Genomic DNA, 21,842 nt, shown 5'->3' with positions numbered 1-21,842 from the left:
ATTGGATTGTATCATCCTGAATTATGGCCCTTGAATGTAGAAAAAATCATGTTTTTAGCTTGCGGTCCATATAGAGTCCATATTATCTTTTGATAATCGCGTATATCCGAAGTAACTTCCTGGATTATGGCTCCTGATTGTTCGAAAAATCGCATTTTTAGCTTGCGGATTCTCTAGAGGTCACAATTTTTTTTCTGATTTTAAAAACCGTTTAAATATATCACCATTCCACCATAATAAAGGTTGAATTCGAATTTCGGGAAAATGGAAATGAAACTGACCCGACAAATGGCCGCTATTTGTACGCAAATTGTGTAAAAGTATGTTACGAAGGTTGTGGACCCTCTAGAGGTCACAATGTTTATCCGATTTTGATGAAACTTAAAACATATCTCTATATCCCAAAGATCTCAGCCTTTTTGATTTTTGCGCATTTCAGACCATAACTTTCTGGATTATTGTGCCTGATTGTACAAATAATCCTGTTTGTTTTTAGCTTGTTCTCTATCCATCTTTGGCAAAATGTGGGCATATCCTGCCTGGCAGCCCAGCCGCTGGTTAACTCTCTTTTAACTTCTTTTAAAACTCTTTTTTGTCTTGGAAACAAACTGCAAAGCCCAACAAGATATCTGAGTAGCAATCTAAAATCTATTTGACTATTGAAAAGGGAGATAACTGCCTAAATACTTTAATTTTCTGTAAATATTCATTGCAATTATTATACTGATGTGCTGCTAATTGACGATATTAGGTTTGTATTTTTATACGCCCACATTGAAATGTGGTCGTATATTGTTGTCGCCCCCGTCCGTCAGTCCGTCCGACGAAGAAGCCTATTGATTTTCAGCAATATTCAATAATTACTGCCAGATCTTATACACAGTGTATAAGGTCATGAGACAAAGAAGCCTATTGATTTTCAGCGATTTCTGATAATTACTGCCAGAGTTATGGCCCTTGATCACTTCAAAAAATCTTGTGGACGCTCTAGAGGCCAAAGTTAATATCCGATTGATCTTAAATTTATACACAGTGTTTAAGGTCATGAGACGAAGAAGCCTATCGATTTTCAGCGATTTCCGATAATTACTGCCAGAGTTATGGCCCTTGATCACTTCAAAAAATCTTGTGGACGCTCTACAGGCCAAAGTTAATATCTGATTGGCTTTAAATTCATACACAGTGTTTATGGTCATGAGACGAAGAAGCCTATTGATTTTTAGCAATTTCCGATAATTACTGCCAGAGTTATAGCCCTTGATCACTTTGAAAAATCTTGTTGAAGCTCTAGAGGCTAAAGTTAATATCCGATTGACTTTAAATTTATACACAGTGTTTAAGGTCATGAGACGAAGAAGCCTATTGATTTTCAGCGATTTCCGATAATTACTGCCAGAGTTATGGCCCTTAATCACTTTGAAAAATCTTGTGGATGCTTTAGAGGTCAAAGTTAATATCCGATTGACTTTAAATTTATACACAGTGTTTAACATCACGAGACGAAGAAGCCTTTTGATTTTCAGCAATTTCCGATAATTACTGCCAGAGTTATGGCCCTTGATCACTTTGAAAAATCTTGTGGACGCTCTAGAGGCCAAAGTTAATATCCGATTGACTTTAAATTTATAATCCAATTTTAGTGTATTATAAATGTTTCATTACCGAAAATTAAGAATATGCGACAACTCTTGTTGACTGCCCGGACGATTTAGCTGCTGTGGGCGTATGTTTCGTTGCCTGGCAACCTATCTTTAAAATTAAAGTATTATCTGAAATATTCTAGATTTGAATAGAACCAGCACGGTTATAGTATTATAAATGTTTCATTACCAAAAACAGTAAAAATATGTGACAACTCATGTTGACTGCCCGAACAATTTAGCTGCTGTTTGTGTATGTTTCATTGCCTTGCAACCTTTCTTTGACAATCTATTTCGTTTCATTTTTTATAGTTCAAAATTACATTTTACTTGTCTTCACAAGAGTTGTTATATAACATTGTTCTAGTTGATGTGAGGAATTAGCCAATGACACGGTCTGTTATGGCATCTTCATGTGGTGTAGGCCATCGAAAGTATAACAAACAAAATATAGATCTGTATTTTAATCGGATTGTTGTCCGCCATCCCAAAATATAATTAAAATGTTAAAATTCCAAAAAATAAGAATTAAAAAAAAAAATTGCAATTTTCACCCAAATAATGAGAACGACAAAGTTTCTAAATTCGATCGTTTTGAACTGCTATCTGCTCAGCAATGTCTCCCGCTATTGAAAAATGGAACTATCTAAGAAATCGATTGAAAATTAACAGAATTGTGGATAATTTTCATGCACCTTAAACATACATTATGCAAGAGCTAAATCTGATTATTGCAAGTCTTTATTTTTAAATGGCGTCCTAAGCGAAGATTAACCGTTACGTTGACGTCATACTCCCGGAAATTTTAAATCGAGGCTAAATGATAGAGTGTACGAAGCAAGGCCGCTGTTGAGCGAGGCCGCATGTCAGTCAATTTGATTGAAAGTTCGATATATACGGCCTTGATATTATGTTTAGTTGTGGTTAAAATGAGAGTTTGGATGTCGGTATTATACGATCTTTTGTCACTTGCGTTTACAGAAAATTGATAAACATCACCCCAGTTGAATTGCAACCCCATTGGATCACTGTTTCCTATTTGTCTGCTTCGGGAGTTAGTACTGTAGGCCTACCAGTTACAGTACAAGAGTACACGCAGGCTAACCAGAAGTCGGCTATAATTATGCCTCATTGATTTGGTCCATTCCTTTCAAACTTTCACTTCTTATCTATATATTAAAAGTCTTATTTTTGATTTGTAGTAAAAATAAATGTGATACGAATTGAATTGCAACCCAGTCTCAAACCGGATAGGCTAACGGTACCACAGCCATTAAAAATATTTCTTGATAATCAAAATTATGTAGATGGAGTTAACGCCTGTCAATCAAACGATCGGCCATTCTCCGAGATGGTGAAGAGAGAGTTGACTCCTATTTCTAGTCAAAAATTACAATGGTGATGACTTTGTTCAGAATAAAGTAATTTCACTGAAATTTGCAATATATTCTTCTTTCATCATCTATTTTTGAACTGTTATAGCAAGAATGGCCAACTCTCTATTAAAATCTCCCATAATGTATCTTTAAAGATTTGACGCATTTCCGCTATGCCTAGAAATTTTGAAATAGCTTTAAGGAGTAACCACCAACCATTTTCCCTAGAGAAAATCAAACTTCAGATCTCATCTCTTATAGTTGCTGAGAAAACCCCAAAAATGAGAATGACAAAGTTTCTTAATTCGATCATTTTAAACTGCTATCTGCTCAGTCTTGTCTCCTGCTATTGAAAAATGTAACTATCTAAGAAATCGATTGAAAATTAACAGAATTGTGTACAATATTCAAATCTCATGCACCTTAAAAATTTGACGCATTTCTGCTAACCCATAAATTTTGAAATAGCTTTAAGGAGTAACTACCACCCATTTTCCCTAGAGAAAATCAAACTTCAGATCTCATCTCTTATAGTTGCTGAGAAAAAATAAAGTGCCCCTCCCCCCCCCCCAAAAAAAAAACAAAAACGATAATAATCTTAGTAATAACAATGGTTTCTTGACATACTCAGTGTAGTAGCTTCATATTTAGACAATTTTATATATTATTTATGTAGGAGGATGATTTAAAGTGGGTAGAGGAGAACATTCCATCATCAGTAGCTGATAAGTAAGTTTCTTAATACATTTACATCATTCTATCACATGGCAGAAAGGACATACCTTCAATTAAACCTCATACCACTTCTGTCACTCATCATATTTTTATAATGGAAGTAATAATAATAATAATAATAATATCTTTATTAGGGTAAGAAATTAGGCCAGGCCTTTTTATGATTCTGCCCTTGAAACATAACAAAACAATATAAGAACAACAATGAGATCAAATATATATATATATATATATATATATATACTGCCGTGCAAAGGAAGAAGGCAGTATCTACACTTTTGGTCAAAATACGTTTTTGGTATCAATGTCATCAGCAGTATCTGTTCTATCACATGTAAAATATTGCATCCTGTATCCATAGGCGTACGAGCTGGAGGGGGCTGGGGGGTCGGCCGCCCCCATATTTTGGGCACCAAATGCTGGGAAAATTTGGGCACACAATTGTACTTTGTAAAAGTTGTATAAAAAAATATTGTGTTCTTGAATGAGTCCATTTAAATTCAGAGTGTCTATAGTTAGGCAATTAAATAGAAATCTTAAGACTCAAACCCTCTATTGTTTGGAGTACAGTAAGTCACGAGTTACAGTTACATAAACAACTGTTTTAGTTGTATATATTACAAGTAAATAAAATTTAGTTCTCTTTTATTGATGAATTAGAAATTAAGAACTTATTCATCGCAAAAGAGATATTGTAGAACCTGTCAAATAAACATTGAACTTTGTTTTATTTGGTAAAAACTCCTCAGAATCACTTAAAATGCATATTTATTCATACGCGATTTTGTAAAAAAAACACAGACACCCTTAGCAGGATTCGGATCGGAAATATAGTTGGTACTCGGTCCGTTAGTTTAGTAAAAGAATCTGCACACTTCGTTTCCATCCTACAGGCCTGGTACATGAATCTATACTAACATACTAAGATGCTAACTACATTTTTTGGGCACCAACCACCACCGCCCCCCCAGTCAAAAATTCCCCCGAACGCCTATGCCTGTATCTAAATTAGGCAAAGAAATATACAGTGTCAATTTGGGCAGTAAATGTAAATTGCCCCGGTATAAAGAAGGAGAAACGCAGTAAGTGTAATACTGCCGTTCTCCTTAATACACCTGACAACCCAGTAAATGGCAGTAAATGGAAATTGCCCTGCTATAACTGAGGAGAAAAGCAGTAAGAGTAGATACTGCCGTTCTCCTTGGAACACCAAGACGTGGCGTTGAAAGTAAATATAAACTGCCCTGGTATAACTAAGGAGAAAAAGAGCAATTATGTCAAGTGTTTAGACTCAACTGAATGTGGAAATGTCTCGAACAATATTTATGCTTAAATATGCAGTTTGTAAACTATCAGTACATCACAGAAACAATTAGTAAGTATATGTAGATACTGCATTTCACCTTGGTCCAGAGTCATAAAATGCACAGTATCTGCTTTATCTCAGTCGCACAAAGAAATATATGAAAATCGACAAGTTATATCGAAAGAGAAACAAAATATTTTCTTACGTTCAAAAAATCGCATTATTTTGTTGAAAACTATGAGTGCAGGAAAGTGACAAACTTTACAGTCGATTATCTCAAAATGACGATTTTGCAGATACTACCTTTCTCTTTTGTAGGGCAGTACACACACACACACACCCCCCCCCCCCACACACACACACACACACACCCACACACACACACATATATATATATATATATATATACACATATATATATTTAAAAAAACAGCTGTGGGTATTAGATTAGGAGATAAACACCTCCTGTTTAGAACAGTCCTCTAAATTCTAAACAGGAGGTGTTTATCGATATTGTAGCCCAAAATATTTAACATTTTTCTTGGAATTCTTTCTTTTGCGATAGTTGACTGTCGTTTGATTTTAAAGACATAAATACCAAAGAAAACAATTTTGACGTAATGAAAATATCCATGACGTAATAAGATAACACTCCCTCGCGTTTAATTTGGTTCACTAAGCGACTGTTTAATTGTGTCACTCTGCGATAATTTTGAAGATCGAAACAGAAATCGTAAGTGTATTTTATGTCCTTTTTATACACCCACATTGAAATGTGGTTGTATATTGTCCACGCCCCAGTCAGTCCGGCCGGCCGGCGATCGGTTCGGCATCCACAATTGCTTGTGGACGCTCTAGAGGCTAAAGTTAATATACACAGTGTTTAAGGTCTATTGAAGATCGAAACAGAAATCGTAAGTGTATTTTATGTACTTTTTATACACCCACATTGAAATGTGGTTGTATATTGTCCACGCCCCAGTCAGTCCGGCCGGCCGGCGATCGGTTCGGCATCCACAATTGCTTGTGGACGCTCTAGAGGCTAAAGTTAATATACACAGTGTTTAAGGTCTATTGATTTTCAGCGATTTCCGATAATTACTGCCAGAGTTATGGCCCTTGATCACTTAAAAAAATCTTGTAAATGCTCTAGAGGCTAAAGTTAATATCTGATTGACTTTAAATTTATACACAGTGTTTGAGGCCATGAGATGAAGAATCATATTGATTTTCAACGATTTTGGATAATTACTGCCAAAGTAATGGCCCTTGATCACTTTGAAATTTCTTGTGACGCTCTAGAGGCTAAAGTTATCTTCCGATTGACTTCAGATTCATACACAGAGTTTAAGATCTTGATATGAACAAGTATATTTTCAATGAATTTTGATAACTCCATAATTAAATGTTTCGTATACTAAACGTTAGCATGGGACAGAACTTTATAAAAACCAAATAAATTCTAATGATTTTATGATAATTACTTAATGAGTTGTTACTCTTCATCAGATTTTAGTGTATTATAAATGTTTCATTCCCGAAAAAAGTAAAAATATGCGACAACTCTTGTTGACTGCCCAGACGATTTAGCTGCTATGGGTGTATGTTTCATTGCCTGGCAACCTATCTGTATAATTATTACTGTAGAATAGTAGATAAAATGATTTTCCATGAGAAATACATCTGTTCTATAGTTTTAAGCCAAAATCATCTAGGTCTAACAAAGAGAATCTATGAAAAGTAGCGTGTGGTTTCGAATCCACAAATGTACGTGGCAAGGAGTAGGTTCGCATCTCCAATCCATTGGTTTTCTCGGTTTCCTGTCATCACTGTAGACCTCCTACACACTAGTGAATTATTGAAATAAAATGACATAGTTTGTGTCGAGTGGATTATCGATGCATCAGCAAAAAATACGAATAATTAGCTTTATGAGTCCGAGGAATGCGAGGAGTCACAAGTTCGTCCACTAGAATAAAAAAAACACCTTTTCAATATGTTTTTATAATTCAAAATAAAACAATATATATGTAACGGAACAATTCAATGAATCCCGCACGAATTATTAGGCTTGACCTGTTTACCCGACGCTTCCGTTATGTTTGTCTCCATTTTCCAGTGACTAGGCCTACAAAGACTGCGTTTGCTGGTTACGTTCCCTGGCTATCGTATCCTTTAACCCCAAGGTCAATTTCACGGTTCATTTAAATGACCAAACGAACTGTCAGAAGGATAATATTTTGCGGTCGGTTCTTAACGCTAGTTTTAAAACGATTCAGTCTTATTTTCTGCCACGAGCAATAGAGAATTCATAAACCCCTATAGACAGGCTTTGATACTATCCGTATAAATAATGCAAATGCTGTCTCTTGTAATCACCTCACCCCTCACGCCTTCACAACAAATTTGAACAATGGCTAACGAGTGTCAATTGAAGTGAATCGGACAATATTAACGTCATAATAAATAACAGAAGAATATTGTGGAAATAAATTTATTCAAATAAATCAACATTTCTATAATAGGCTTAATGATAATGTTAGGGAAATTTATGTTTCTATCAGAAATACTAATGTTATTTCTGTAATTTTTGATTAACAAAATGGCGGCAAATTCCTGATGCATCGATGCGTAAAATTTTACTTGATATCAGCACTAGATAGAGAACAAGCTAAAAACAAACGGGATTTTTTCTACAATCAGGGGCAATAATCCAGAAAGTTATGGTCTGAAATGCACAAATATCAAAAGGGACTGAGATCTTTGAGATATAAAGACGTGTTTTAAGTTTCATCAAAATCGGATAAAAATTGTGACCTCTAGAGGGTCCACAATCGTTGTATTGCATACTTTTACACAATTTGCGTACATTTTGTCAGGCAGTTTCATTTCGATTTTCCCGAAATTCAAATGGTGATATATTTAAATGGATTTTAAAATCCGAACTCAATCAAAATTACGGTGTAACGGTGATATATTTGAACGTTTTTTTTAAATTGGGTAATAATTCTGATCTCTAGAGGTACTTGAAGCTAAAAACGCGATTTTTCATACAACCAGGGGACATAATTCAGGAAGTCATGATCCGATATAAGTCCACAACCTTGATATATATATTTTATTTTTACGCTATTTCAGTACGAGGGGCGGCCATTTTGTCTGTCAGTTTTGGTCCGATTAATACGAAAATCAAACTCAACCATCCTTTGGGTGTAAACGTCATATATTCAAACGTTTTTTTAAATCGGATAAAAATTATGACCTCTATAGGGTCCACAAGCTAAAAACATGATTTTTTGTACAATCAGGGGCAAAATTCAGGAAGTTACGGTCCGATATGCGGGAATATCGAAAGGAACCAAGATCTTTGGGTAATAAACTTACATTTCAAGTTTCATCAAGTTTTTACGCTATTTGAGTTCGAGGGGCGGTCATTTTGTGGACATATATTGTCGTCGCCCCTGTCCGTCCAGACGTCCACAATTGTTATCCCATTTTGACGAAACTTGAAATATAGGTTTATCTCCAAAAGATCTCGGTCGCTTTCAATATTGGCATGTATCGGATCGAAATTTCATTTGTTATGGTCGTGATGGTACGAAAAATCATGTTTTTAGCTTGTAGAACCTATAGAGGTCACAATTTCATTCTGATTTAAAAAAACGTTTGAATATATCACCATTACATTGTAAAAATATGTTATATCAAGGTTGTGGACCCTCTAGAGCTCATAATGAAACTTGAAATACATGTTTATAACCCAAAGATCTTGGTTCCTTTTGATATTTGAACATATCGGACCGTAACTTGCTGAATTATGGACTTTGATTGTATGAAAAATCACGTTTTTAGCTTGTGGACCCTATAGAGGTCACAATTTTAAACCGATTTTGATGAAACTTGAAATGCATGTTTATAACCCAAAGATCTTGGTTCCTTTCGATATTTGCGCATATCGGATCGTAACTTCCTGAATTATGGTCCCTGATTGTACGAAAAAATTGCCTTTTTTAGCGTGTGGTTCCTCTTGAGGTCACAATTATTATCCAATTTAAAAAAACGTTTGATTATATCACTGATACACTGTAATGAAGGTTGACGCCGAATTTCGTGAAAATCGGACCAAAACTGCCAGACAAAATGGCTGCCGCTTGTACACGAATTGTGTAAATATATGTTATATCAAGGTTGTGAGCCCTGTAGAGGTCACAATTTTAATCTGATTTGGATGAAACTTTAAATATATGTTTTTATCATAAAGGTTCCTTTTGATAATCACACATATCCGAACGTAACTTCCTGGCACCTGATTGGTCGAAAAATCGCATTTTTAGCTTGTGAGTTCTCCGATTTTAAAAACTGTTTAGATATATCACCATTCCACCATAATGAAGGTTGAATTGGAATTTCGGGAAAATCAAAATGAAACTGACCGACGAAATGGCCGTTCTTTGTACGCAAATTGTGTAGAAGTATGTAATACAAAGGTTATGGACCCTCTAGAGGTCACAATTTTTATCCGATTTTGATAAAACTTAAAACATATCGTCGCTGCGCTTCTAAAACCTTGTATATCAGATTTTTTAATTTTTCAGGAGACACAAAAAACTAAATAACTTTAGTAATATTTTGTCTAGGAAAAGCATCTTGTAGGTATAAACAAGAGAAATTCCTATGAATTTATGGAAATAAATTAAATGTCATTGAAAAGACGGAGAGAAATGCGTACCGAGATACAACATTTTGTCGCCGCCGACATCTCAAGATACGACAATTCCCGCAAGATAAGACTATTTGACGCCCCATTACATCATTTCAGTGAGATACGACTTTTCATCAATAATATTTTCAGACTATTTTCAGTTTCGCAATGCATAATTGGTTCCAAAAAGGCAGTGACTGACCCCAGAGTGGTGGGTAAACATCTCTCGCTCGGATCCAATAAAGGCTGGGGGGGGTGGAGAGGCATCTTGTGTCGTTGGATTTATACTAGGATTAAGCATAATATTATGCGAATATAGAAACAATTTAGAGTATATATCTGTGAATATGACACTAGAATATAAGTACTATCATGCAATGGCATAGCACTAGAGGTGTGCTCTATCTTGGCAGGTTGGGGTATGCTGGTAATTTAGGATTGATAGTTGACTTCGGAATGAATAAATCCTTGATATTTGATGAACGGGCCTGTGAATTCATTATTGGGGAATCAAACAATGGTATGTACCCCACCCCACCCCACCCCAGGCCCCGTTACTTTTTTAGGTACGCCACCATTATCATTTCCAATCCTATGGTAGCCCATCTGAAACAAGAAACTGAAAGTCAACAATTGGAAGTTTATTAATAGAGAAAAATATCTAACAAAAAAAACGAAATTGGATTGTTCATCCAATACAATAAACCAAGATAAACGGATTTGACGTGAAGAACAGAATAAAAACTAAATTATCAACGAGCTAATAATTATCGATCCCGACAAATAATTACACAGTGATGTTAAACATTCTACAGGATTATTCAATGGGGAGATTGTTGTAGAAATCATGATAGTCTTTAGGAATAAAAGGTGTCAGATCTTGCAAATGATCAAACTTCTTTTTCTTTAACGGAATTGCAGCTCGGTGAAGAGTTGGTGTTTCATCGTTTGGTTCTGGATCCCGTTGTTTTGATCGACAAGGCAGATCTTGGAAGAGATCTGAATATTTTGTTTTGTACTGAATTTGAGAACCTGAATATTGGAGTACCCGAACATTAGTAACAACTGGATCACCGACCTTGCTTCCCGGACGAACTGAAGTGTAATATCCAAGAGACGTATAATCCTTGAAGAATTTGTGATTCAAAAATTCCATCTTGTAAGGAGATGGCTTCACTCGCACCTCTCGTATCTTGTCTACATAGTTTTGGGGTACATAAATCGACTTCTTAGCAATTGTTCGCTCTATAACTGCATGTATGGAGTCGCACTCCATTTGTGTGTGACCACGTTCTAAAAACTTCTGAGTTATTGTTATACCGCATTTCTTTGACAGCATATTTGACATAGTAGTATTTCTATTCTGGTACGTACAACCATCGGAATAAATTATTATCTCTTGAAATCTTTCGTTGATTTTACTTTGACGCAAAAGAGCTGGTGCTGAGGTCTCCCTGGCTTTCGTACGAAAAGTAACATTGGACATCTTTGCTGACAATATCATAAATCGTGAAATTGTGGCATCCCAACTTTATTGTAAGTATGACAAGTGATGGATCATTTGCAACACGCTGCTTATCATGATCCTTTTCATCTCGCACCATATCCTTTGCTTCGATATGCCCGCGATAAATCGTGTCAAGATTTTTTACTTCATAAGAGCAACATGTGTCGCATCTATCCTTTTTCGGAGAAAACAAAGCCATGTTCAGTCCATTGAATACTTCAAAAAACAACTTTCGTCTACAACAAACCTTGCCGTTTTCAATGCAACTGTATAACTCGGTACCTGTGGAAAATACTGGTTCCAAATAATTCTTTGAGCTGCTTGATCTGCAGTAATGTGATGGTAATTTCAGTAGAAATTGCAGAAATTGTTTGGCACTGTCAGCTTTGATAGTATCATCCGTTGAGCGACGTGAATTTGACGATTTAATTGGTATACCGTTATCATCGATGTTATCTGTAATCTGTATCACCTTTTTATACGCCCACATTGAAATGTGGACGTATATTGCCGTCCGTCCGTCCATCATCAACAATTTCTTGTGAACGCTCTAACGCCAAAACTCATCATCCAATTGTATTAAAATTGATATATGTTGTTTACATTAGTGAGATGAAGAATCCTATTTAATTTCAATAATTTCCGTTTATGGCCCTTGTTTCACTTTGTTGAACCTTGTGAACGCTCTAATGCCAAAAGTTAACATACGATCTTTGTGAAATTTATATGCAATATTTAAGTTAGTGAAATGAAGAAGCCTATTGAATTTCAACAATTTCTGTTTATTACGTCTAGGTTTATGGCCCTTGTTTCACTTTATTGAACCTTGTGAACGCTCCAACGCCAAAAGTTATCATCCGATCTTTGTGAAATATAATGCATTATTTAGATTACTGAAATGAAGAAGCCTATTGAAATTCAGAAATTTCCGTATATTACATCTAGACTTATGGCCCTTGTTTCACTTTATTGATCCTTGTGAACGCTCGTACGCAAAAAGTTATCACCTGATCTTTGTGAAATTTATATGCATGATTTAAATTAGTGAAACGAAAAAGCCTATTGAATTTCAGCAATTTACAATAATTACTTCTAGAGTTATTGCCCTTGTTTCACTTTGTTAAACCTTGTTAATGCTCGATAGATGAAAGTTATCCGATAAGTATGAAATTTATATGCATCATTTGAATTTGTGAAACAGGTCTATTGAATTTCATGGCGATTGTGAACGTTTGAATGACAAAAGTGATCATGTGATCTGTATGAAATATATATGCATTATTTAAATTAGTAAAACGAAAAAGCCTGTCAAATTTCAACAATTTCTGTAGATTACTTCCAGAGTTTCAGTTTGTAGAACCTTGTAAGCCCTTAAACAACCAAATTTATAATCTGATCTGTATGGAACTGTCTTGTAAAGGCCCCCAATTACCTACAAAGGAATAAATATGCGACAACTCTTGACGACCGCTCGGACGATTTAGCTGCTGTGGGCGTATGTTTTGTTGCCTGGCAACCTATCTTTCTACTGTTCGCTCTTGTACGGTGGGACGATTTACCAAATATTACCCAATACCACCCGAATACCACTCAAATATCACCACATACTACCCAATACTACAACATAATGTTGCCAAATGAGCATATTACTTGATTTTTTTAAAAAATAGTGAGATATATCGTGGGAAATGTACTTCAAATGTGATTACCTATGTCTGGCTGTTCCATTTGCCTCCCTATATCACCCAAATCAAGCAAATAATAACCAAATACTACCAAATACTTATCAAATACTACTTAATTCTACCCAATATTATATAATGCAAACCTAATATCGTCAATTAGCAGCACATCAATGTAATAATTGCAACAAATATTTACAGAAAAATAAAATATTTACGCAGTTCTCTCCCTTTACAACGGACAAATAGATTTTAGATTGCTACTCAGATTAATCATCTTGTTGGGCTTTGCAGTTTGTTTCCAAGACAAAAAAGAGTTTTAAAAGAAGTTAACAAAGATTTAAAACTGTATTAAAATAAAATCAGTTTATAAAATAAACAGCCAAGCATCCAAATAAAAGAGTATTTTAGAGGTTGATATAAAAATGTTCATTTAACGGTCTCATGGCCTACTCAAAAGTCTTCTTATACTATAACTATTTCTTCATCCTGGTGGTTTTAGTATGATAACGCACTGTCTACAAGATCACGCAGTCCTGTAAAAATCATTTTCGTATAATATGTCAGGAAAGCACATGAATTTATCTTTACATCTGTCTTTTAATGACTTATTAACGCGTCTTCTTCGTCTTTTAAATGATTCTGGTTCCAAACCAGTGGCCTTTGAAAAATAAAACCCTCTTGTCAAACTTTCACCGATTCTTCGAATATCGACACTATTGAACAAATTCTAAGTATTCTACGGTATATACCCACAGGTGACGATGTTGCGGCGATGTCATTACCACCTAAATAAATAGACAGTCACCAGTTTCATCCCACATATGCATATGTTTATATTTATTTTTTCATGTCAACGATTAATGCGACCGACTGATGCCCAGGGGCGGATCTAGGAATTTTGAAAAGGGGGGGGGGGCGCTGCAAAATGAAGGCATTGACCGCGGAGACGGGGCACGCCGCTGTGGGGGGGGGGGGTCCCAAGAAAATTATCCGTCATTTCCTTGCATCTGTAGCCATTCCAAGAGCTATTTCACAGACTGGTGTGTTTGAGTCGATGGTTTGAGTCATTTGGGATCCCTGCAGGCGCGAAAAAATTTCAGATGTGTAACCAAGCTTTTAATTTTTGGGACTGGGCCTGACAATTTTAGTTAATGTCATGGCAAATGGATCCAAATTCTCGTTAACGAGAGGATAAGAAATGAGACAGAATCTTGAGGCCTATCTGTCAATGTCGCCTGTTTTGTGAGAGTAGAACTAACAATTCTACACCCTTTTGACCCACGACTCACTCACTAGTGGTACTACTAACTGGGCGATTCACTGTAACTATGAATATTATAGTGATGAGATAGTATAAGACAGAGAAGGAGTTGAAGAATGATGGCATAATGGAATTGAGCGCCGATATGTAACTGAGCTTTTAATTTTTTGAGGACTGGGCCTGAGGGCACTTTACCCGAGAAAACCCACGTTGTTTGACAGACGACCTTATCAAGTGGTAACAGATAGATTTTGGGATTTTGGGAATAATATATGGTATATTGTCATACTTGTTTTTCTTATTTTAAGTTTGTCGCTTGGAAACCAACTGCAAAGCCAAAGAAGATGATTAAGCCGAGCAGCAATCTAAAATCAATTTACCGGTTGTAAAGGGAGATAACTGTGTAAACATTTCAATTTTCTGCAAAATATCGAATATTCATTTTAGTAATTATACTAATGTGCTGTAATTTGACAATATTAGGTTGTTATTTGATTATATTTGGTAGTATTTGATGAGTATTTGGTAGTATCGGGTTATTATTAGCTTTTTTGGGGTGGTATAGGGAGGCAAATGGAACAGACAGACATCGGTACCGCATTTGAAGTACATTTCCCGCGATATAACTCTCTATTTTTGAAAAAAAATCAAATGATATGTCAATATTGCATCATTATGTTGTAGTATTGGGTAGTATGTGGTGATATTGAGATGGTATTAGGGTGGTATTGGGTGGTACTAAGTAGTATTGGGTAAATCGTCCCACCCCTCTTGTACACACTCTCTATGAACTAGACCATTCAAGATGATTTTCTTTTCCTTCCAATCCATGTTTTCCCAGAAACCTGTAAATATTTTCTGTCTACCGTCATCTGTAAAATCACGACAATGTCGGTTTCTTTTATCACATGCTTCAGTACACTTTCTGTCTTGGACTTTCCTGCAATCTTTCTCAGCACTAAAAGTAAAATGTCCGCCAGTTTTTTTCATACCTTTATAAGCCCTTCCCTCCATTCGCAACCGTTTATTTGATTCCCAACTCCAGTTTTGGGGGGCCCATTTTACGTTTTGGTTTAGTTCCCTTTTGAGAGTCACTGTCAGTTCCATCTTCATCTGGAACATAGTCAGGGTCACAAACTTCGTCATCATGGTCGATTTCTGGTGTACTGGGACTATCATCGTCTGGTACCGTAACAGGGCATTTATTTACATCAGATTCCATGTTGTTTTCATCATTTTTTAAAACAAAAGAAGGAATAATATCGGATAGATTGATATCGTCTAATACACTGTTGTTCAGGATCGGTTCATTGTCGTCATCTGATGAGTGAATGTCATTTAACTGGATTAAATCAATTTCTTCTGTCGAGTCTAGCGGTGACCCCAACGGTTCATCATAACTTTCAGTAAGATTCTGCTCTATAATCTGAATTATTGGAGATATCGGTGTCGGATGTCTTTCTGGAAGTTCGCAGTTCATTTGAAAATACTTGGATGGGTCGGAAACATTTTTATTAATTTCACATCAATATGTGTATTACTACATAAATTTGTATTTTGAGTCGGAACAACTTCGCTTTCAGCTAAATCACATGTTGATGTTTCTGAAACTGTATGTCGTTTCTCTAAAGCCATCTTTAGTAGCATCTGTCCTCTTGACTGAAATATATTAGACTTGGACGGCATTCTCCGGGACATTTTTCACTTTAATCTGCAAATAAAAGTAGATTTGATATAATTATTATTGCTTTGAATGTAACGTCAAAATATCGTATCTTGGTAAGGAGATATGCAAAATGTGGGCGTATCCTGCCTTGCAGCCGTTGGTTGTATCCTACCATCAGCTTTTAACATAGTTTTGAGTGCGTTTCCGCTGCTGAATACTACATCTGCACCGATTTGATCTGTTAAATTCTAACAATTTTGTGGCCAGCTGTTCCTATAAATGGGATGGTGATAAATATTGGGCGATTTCTTGTAATGGCATCGGGTGGTTTGCATGTATATATGCTTGAGAGTTTTCTTCATGGTTGTTTGAACTGTGTTGACAGGGTAGTTGTTATATTCTGTAAGGACGTGATTGATTGCTGTAGTTCAGCGTCGAGTAGATCATCATGACATACTTATTTTGCGCGTCTTATTAAGATACTTATGATTCCTGTTTTGACTTTGGTTGGATGGTTAGAACTATTATGTATGTATTGGTCCGCGTGGGGTGGCTTGCGGTAAACAGTGGTTTTTAGGTTATCTGCCGATGTATTGATTACTAATACATCTAGGAAAGGTAATTGATTGTCTTTTTCTAATCCTACAGTAAATTTCATTCGAGGGTGGATGCTGTTGAGATTTTCAAGAAGGTGTTGTGGATTCTGACCTGGTTCCAAAATGGCAAATTCATCATCAACTTAGGGTCTGATAGGCGTAGTCTTTAGGACTGATTCTTAAAAATAGGTCATGTACACTTCTGTTATAATATGAGAGGGCTTATGGGAGAACCCATGGGTAATCCATGGACCTGTTCATGAATATCGGATTGTCATGAGAAATATGAAGAATTGATGCATTGCTCTATTAGTTGAATGATACTGTCAATTTTGAGATTTGTGGTTAGTTCTTGGTAAATGGATTCAATTTTTTGCCTTAACACTTGTACTGCTTCATCCCGAGGTATATTCGTAAACAAATCAACATCATAACTAACTAACTGACCATTCACATTATGACAGAATTCTGCTGAATCTTTGATATAGGAATTAGCACTAGTTGCAATGGGTGATAATAGTTTAGAAATATACTGTGCCGTGTTGTAGTACACTGATCCATGAGAACATGTTAATACTAATAGTCTAATTTTGATTGGGTCTTTGTGAATTTTAACCTGTACTCTAGCATAAGGTGGCTTTGGATGGGATATGTTTAGTTTCTCATCAAGTTGTTTATCTATTTCATTATTGACGCATACATGCAAACCACCCGATGCCATTACAAGAATCCAACCTTGTGGGTTTTCTCCGGGTCCTCCGGTTTCCTCCCACTGCTAAAGACCCCTACGCGCAAGCGAATTATTGAAATAAAATTAAACCATATGTTAGTCCCGAAATGACCTAGTTTGTGTCGAGTGGACCTTAAACCCCATTTCTTTCTCTCTCTCTCTCCCCATTACAAGAAATCCCCCAGTATTTTTCAACATCCCATTTATAGGACCAGCTCGCCACCAAATTAAAAGAATTTTAACAGAACAAATCCGCGCAGATGCAGTATTCAGCAGCGGAACCACACTCAAAACTATGTTAAAAACTGGTGGTAGGATACAAAACCCAAAGAGATGATCCAAAGGGTGTTGTATACAAGATAAATTGTGAGTGTAATGGGGCGTATATTGGCGAAACATCCCGACTGATTTCAGTGAGAACAAAAGAGCATCACACGGCAGTTACAAAACAAGAATATAACAAGTCAGCAATAGCAGAACACATGTACCAAAACCCAAAATCAAATAGGAGAATACAGAAGTACTAGCCAGAAATGTATCAACATGGAAAAATAGAATTCTACGAGAAGCGCTAGAAGTTCAAAAACATAAGCCAGAATTAAACAGGGACTCGGGACATTTTCTCCCAAATCTTTGGGTAGATTTATTTAATCCCTAATTAATGTGTGTGTTTTTATACGCCCACATTTTCATGTGGACGTATTATGCCGTCGCCCCTGTCCGTCCGTCCACAAAAGATCTCGGCTGCTTTTGATATTGGCATGTATCGAATCAAAACTTCATGGATTATGGCCCCTGTTTGTACGAAAAATCAGGTATTTAGCTTGTGGACCCTATAGATCTCACAATTTTTATCCGATTTTGTTGAAACTTGAAATGTAAGTTTATAACCCAAAGATCTCAGTTCCTTTCGATATTTGCGCATATCGGACAGTAACTTCCTGAATTATTGCCCCTGATTGTACGAAAAATCGCGTTTTTAGCTTGTGGACCCTATAGAAGTCATAATTTTTATCCGATTTAAAAAACCGTTCTATTATATCACCGTTACACCCTAAGGATGACTGAATTCGAATTTCGTGAAAATCGGCCCAAAATTGACAGACAAAATGGCCGCCGTTCGTTCCCAAATAGCGTAAGAATATGGTATATCAAGGTTGTGGACCCTATAGGGGTCACAATTTGTATCCGATTTTGTTGAAACTTGAAATGTAAGTTTATAACCCAAAGATCTCGGTTCCTTTCGATATCCGTGCATATCGGACCGTAACTTCCTGAATTATGGCCCCTGATTGTACGAAAAATCACGTTTTTAGCTTGTGGACCCTATAGAGGTCATAATTTTTATCCGATTTAAAAAAACGTATTATTATAACACCGTTACACCCTAAGGACGACTGAGTTTGAATTTCATGAAAATTGGCCCAAAATTGACAGACAAAATGGCCGCCGTTCATTCTCAAATAGCGTAAAAATATGGTATATCAAGGTTGTGGGCCCTATACAGGTCACAATTTTTATCCGATTTTGTTGAAACTTGAAATATAAGTTTATAACCCAAAGATCTCGGTTCCTTTCAATATTTGCCCATATCGGACCGTAACTTCCTGAATTATGGCCCCTGATTGTACAAAAAATCATGTTTTTAGCTTGTGGACCCATTAGAGATCATTATTTTTATCCAATTTAAAAAACCGTATTATTATATTAACGTTCCACCCTAAGGACAGTTGAGTTTGAATTTTGTGAAAATCGCCCCAAAATTGACAGACAAAATGGCCGCCGTTCATTCTCAAATAGCGTAAAAATATGGTATATCAAGGTTGTGGACCCTATAGAGGTCACAATTATTATACGGCCACATTTTCATGTGGACGTATTATGCCGTCGCCCCTGTCCTTCCGTCCGTCCACAATGTTTGTGGACTCTCTACAGGTCACAATTCTTATCCGATTTTGACGAAACTTGAAATATAGGTTCATTCCCAAAAGATCTCGGCTGCTTTCGATATTGGCATGTATCGGATCGAAACTTCATGGATTATGGCCCCTGATTGTACGAAAAATCACGTTTTTAGCTTGTGGACCCTATAGAGGTCACAATTTTTATCCGAATTATTTGAAACTTGAAATATAAGTTTATAACCTAAAGATCTCGGTTCTTTCGATATTCGCGCATATCGGACCGTAACTTTCTTAATTATGGCCCCTGATTGTACGAAAAATCGCGTTTTTAGCTTGTGGACCCTATAGAGGTCATAATTTTTATCCGATTTAAAAAAACGTATTTTTATATCACCGTTACACCCTAATGATGGCTGAATTCCAATTTCGTGAAAATTGGCCCAAAATTGATAGACAAAATGGCCGCCGTTCGTTTTTATCCGATTTTGTTCGAACTTGAAATGTAAATTTATAACACAAAGATCTCGGTTCCTTTTGATATTCGCGCATATCGGACTGTAACTTCTTGAATTATGGCCACTGATTGTACGAAAAATCACGTTTTTAGCTTGTGGACCCTTTAGAGGTCATAATTTTTATACGATTTAAAAAATCGTATTATTATATCACCGTTACACCCTAAGGACGGCTGAGTTCGAATTTCGTGAAATTCAGCCCAAAATTGACAGACAAAATGGCCGTCCTTTGTTCTCAAATAGTGTAAAAATATAACAATAACAATACATCTAGTTGTGAATTCAAAGTAGTCGCGGATACATGTTTGTTTAGTAATACTGGATAATCGGGCCCCAAAATATTTCTTTTACTTTCATCATACTGAATCATAGCGTTTCAAAATGCCGTGAATTTGAGTATTTCCCACCCCAACTATTTAAGCGATTACGCGACCACTTAATAAAATCTCGGTGCTTTTTGTGCTGACATAAATTAATTACGCTTGGGTGCATTGGGAGCGAACATCAATACTTGCATCGATAAATTTGACTGTCGCTGAATCTTGCGCCGAATGAAAATTCTTTACTCAAATCTCGAACATAACATCTGTAAACTTGTCATTTTGTAGCAACCTTCGATACTACTGTCTACCATTGTAATGCATTCGATAATATTTATTCATTTTTGTGAAGAAAATCAATGAATTAATTTTATTTTATCAAAAAAGCACATGAACAAAAAACATCGCTGATTTTATCACTGATTTACAGGGGATGTAACTCTGTATGTAATATTATAGGGGGCGCTAAAATGTCTGTTTAATGATTAGGAGTGCACGCCGGAGCAAGTTCTACTGTATTTTCTTAATTTTGATGCCAGCAGGCTGAAATGTTAATACCACACTCCTGTATATACCTGTAGTTTGAAGTAACTGTCAACAAGTCTGTTTTTGAGTAAAAAACACTTTCACTCAATTGAAAAGGGTCACATTTCATTATTGTTGCAGCAAGCAACCTGCTATTTTAACACCACCTTCCTATAGATATAATGTGAAGACCCTGAACATTGTTAGCTTCAGCCAAACTGAACTGCGACCATTTGCAATTGATCAAAAAACCACCGAATATATATATAAGGAGTTTTTCATTGAAATTATCATTTTAGGTTGTCAATGTTTCAAATGTAAGTTCTACTTGAGCTAGCAAGCTGAGAAATTGTCACAGCTACCCAGGAATACATGTAGGATGATTCTCTAAAAATTTCAGCTTCATAGCTGCAATATTTCAAAACAAAGCATGGGTGATACATGAGAATATCCTGAAAAGGTATATAATTGCCAAAGAATGCAGAACTGAACACCACTGCCTATGTACCTCCTAAACATGGTAATTCCCTGAAAGTTTTATATGTTTTCCCTCAGACCCTGCAGAGGTACCTCTTCAAATTACGTCTTTCTTGCACTGAGAGAATTCAATACAGAGCATTACACACATGAGCTTTGACACCCAAGAAATGATATTTCTCTCTGTCTGTCTCTCTGTCTCTCTTTTTGTCTCTCTCTGTCCCTCTCTGTCTGTCTTTCTTTCTGTATATGTCTCTCTCTCTCTCTGCCTCAGTATATCTGTCTGTCCCTCTCTGTGTCTGTCTGTCTATCTGTCTGTCTGCCTGTCTCTGCCTGCCTGCCTGTCTGTCTGTCTGTGTCCCTGCCTCTCTCTCCCCCTCTGCCTCTTTCTCTCTCTCCCTTTGCCTGTCTCTCTCCCCTCTCTGTGTGTCTGTCTCTCTCTCTATGCCTCTTTCTCTCCCTTTCTCTGTCTCTATCTCTGTCTCTCCCTTCCCCTCTCTGTCTCTCCCTCTCGTTCAGGCTCTCTCTGTCTCTCTGTCAGTTTCTCTCTACCAGTCTCTCTCTGTTAGTCCCTCCCTCTCTCTGCCAGTCTCTCCCTCTCTCTGTCAGTCTCTCCCCCTCTCTCTCTCCTTCTTTCTCTGTCTGTCTCTCTCATTCTCTCTCTCTATCCATCTGTCTCGCCCTCTTTCTCTTGCTCTCTCTCTCTCTCTTGCTCTCTCTCTCTCTTCTCTCTCCCTCTTTCTGTCTATCTCTCTCTCCCTCTTTCTGTCTGTATTTCTCCCTCTCCCCTCTCTGCCTCTTCCCTCTCTCTCCCTCTTCTCTATCCCCCTCTCTGCCTCTTCCCTCTGCCTCTTTTCTCTCTCTCTCTCTCTCTCTCTGTCTCTTCTCTCTCCCTCT

The 21,842-nt window shown here is 36.6% G+C and overlaps 1 protein-coding gene across 5 annotated transcripts in view; it reads left to right on the top strand.

Annotated features, from left to right (window-relative positions):
• The window catches only part of LOC126820261 (transmembrane protein 87A), a 444,177-nt gene that overhangs the window by 348,257 nt on the left and 74,078 nt on the right, over positions 1 to 21,842 (top strand). For all 5 annotated transcript variants that reach the window (XM_056100811.1, XM_056100809.1, XM_056100810.1 and 2 more), the window contains exon 18: positions 3,693 to 3,745. In XM_056100811.1, the coding sequence (XP_055956786.1) occupies positions 3,693 to 3,745 (53 nt within the window). The remainder of the gene's footprint in view (positions 1 to 3,692; positions 3,746 to 21,842) is intronic.

The sequence above is a fragment of the Patella vulgata genome, chromosome 5, assembly GCF_932274485.2.
Source record: "Patella vulgata chromosome 5, xgPatVulg1.2, whole genome shotgun sequence".
In the NCBI taxonomy this organism is placed as follows: domain Eukaryota; kingdom Metazoa; phylum Mollusca; class Gastropoda; family Patellidae; genus Patella; species Patella vulgata.
The sequence above is the reverse complement of the archived record's forward strand: the minus strand, read 5'-3'. Positions and strand labels throughout refer to the sequence as shown.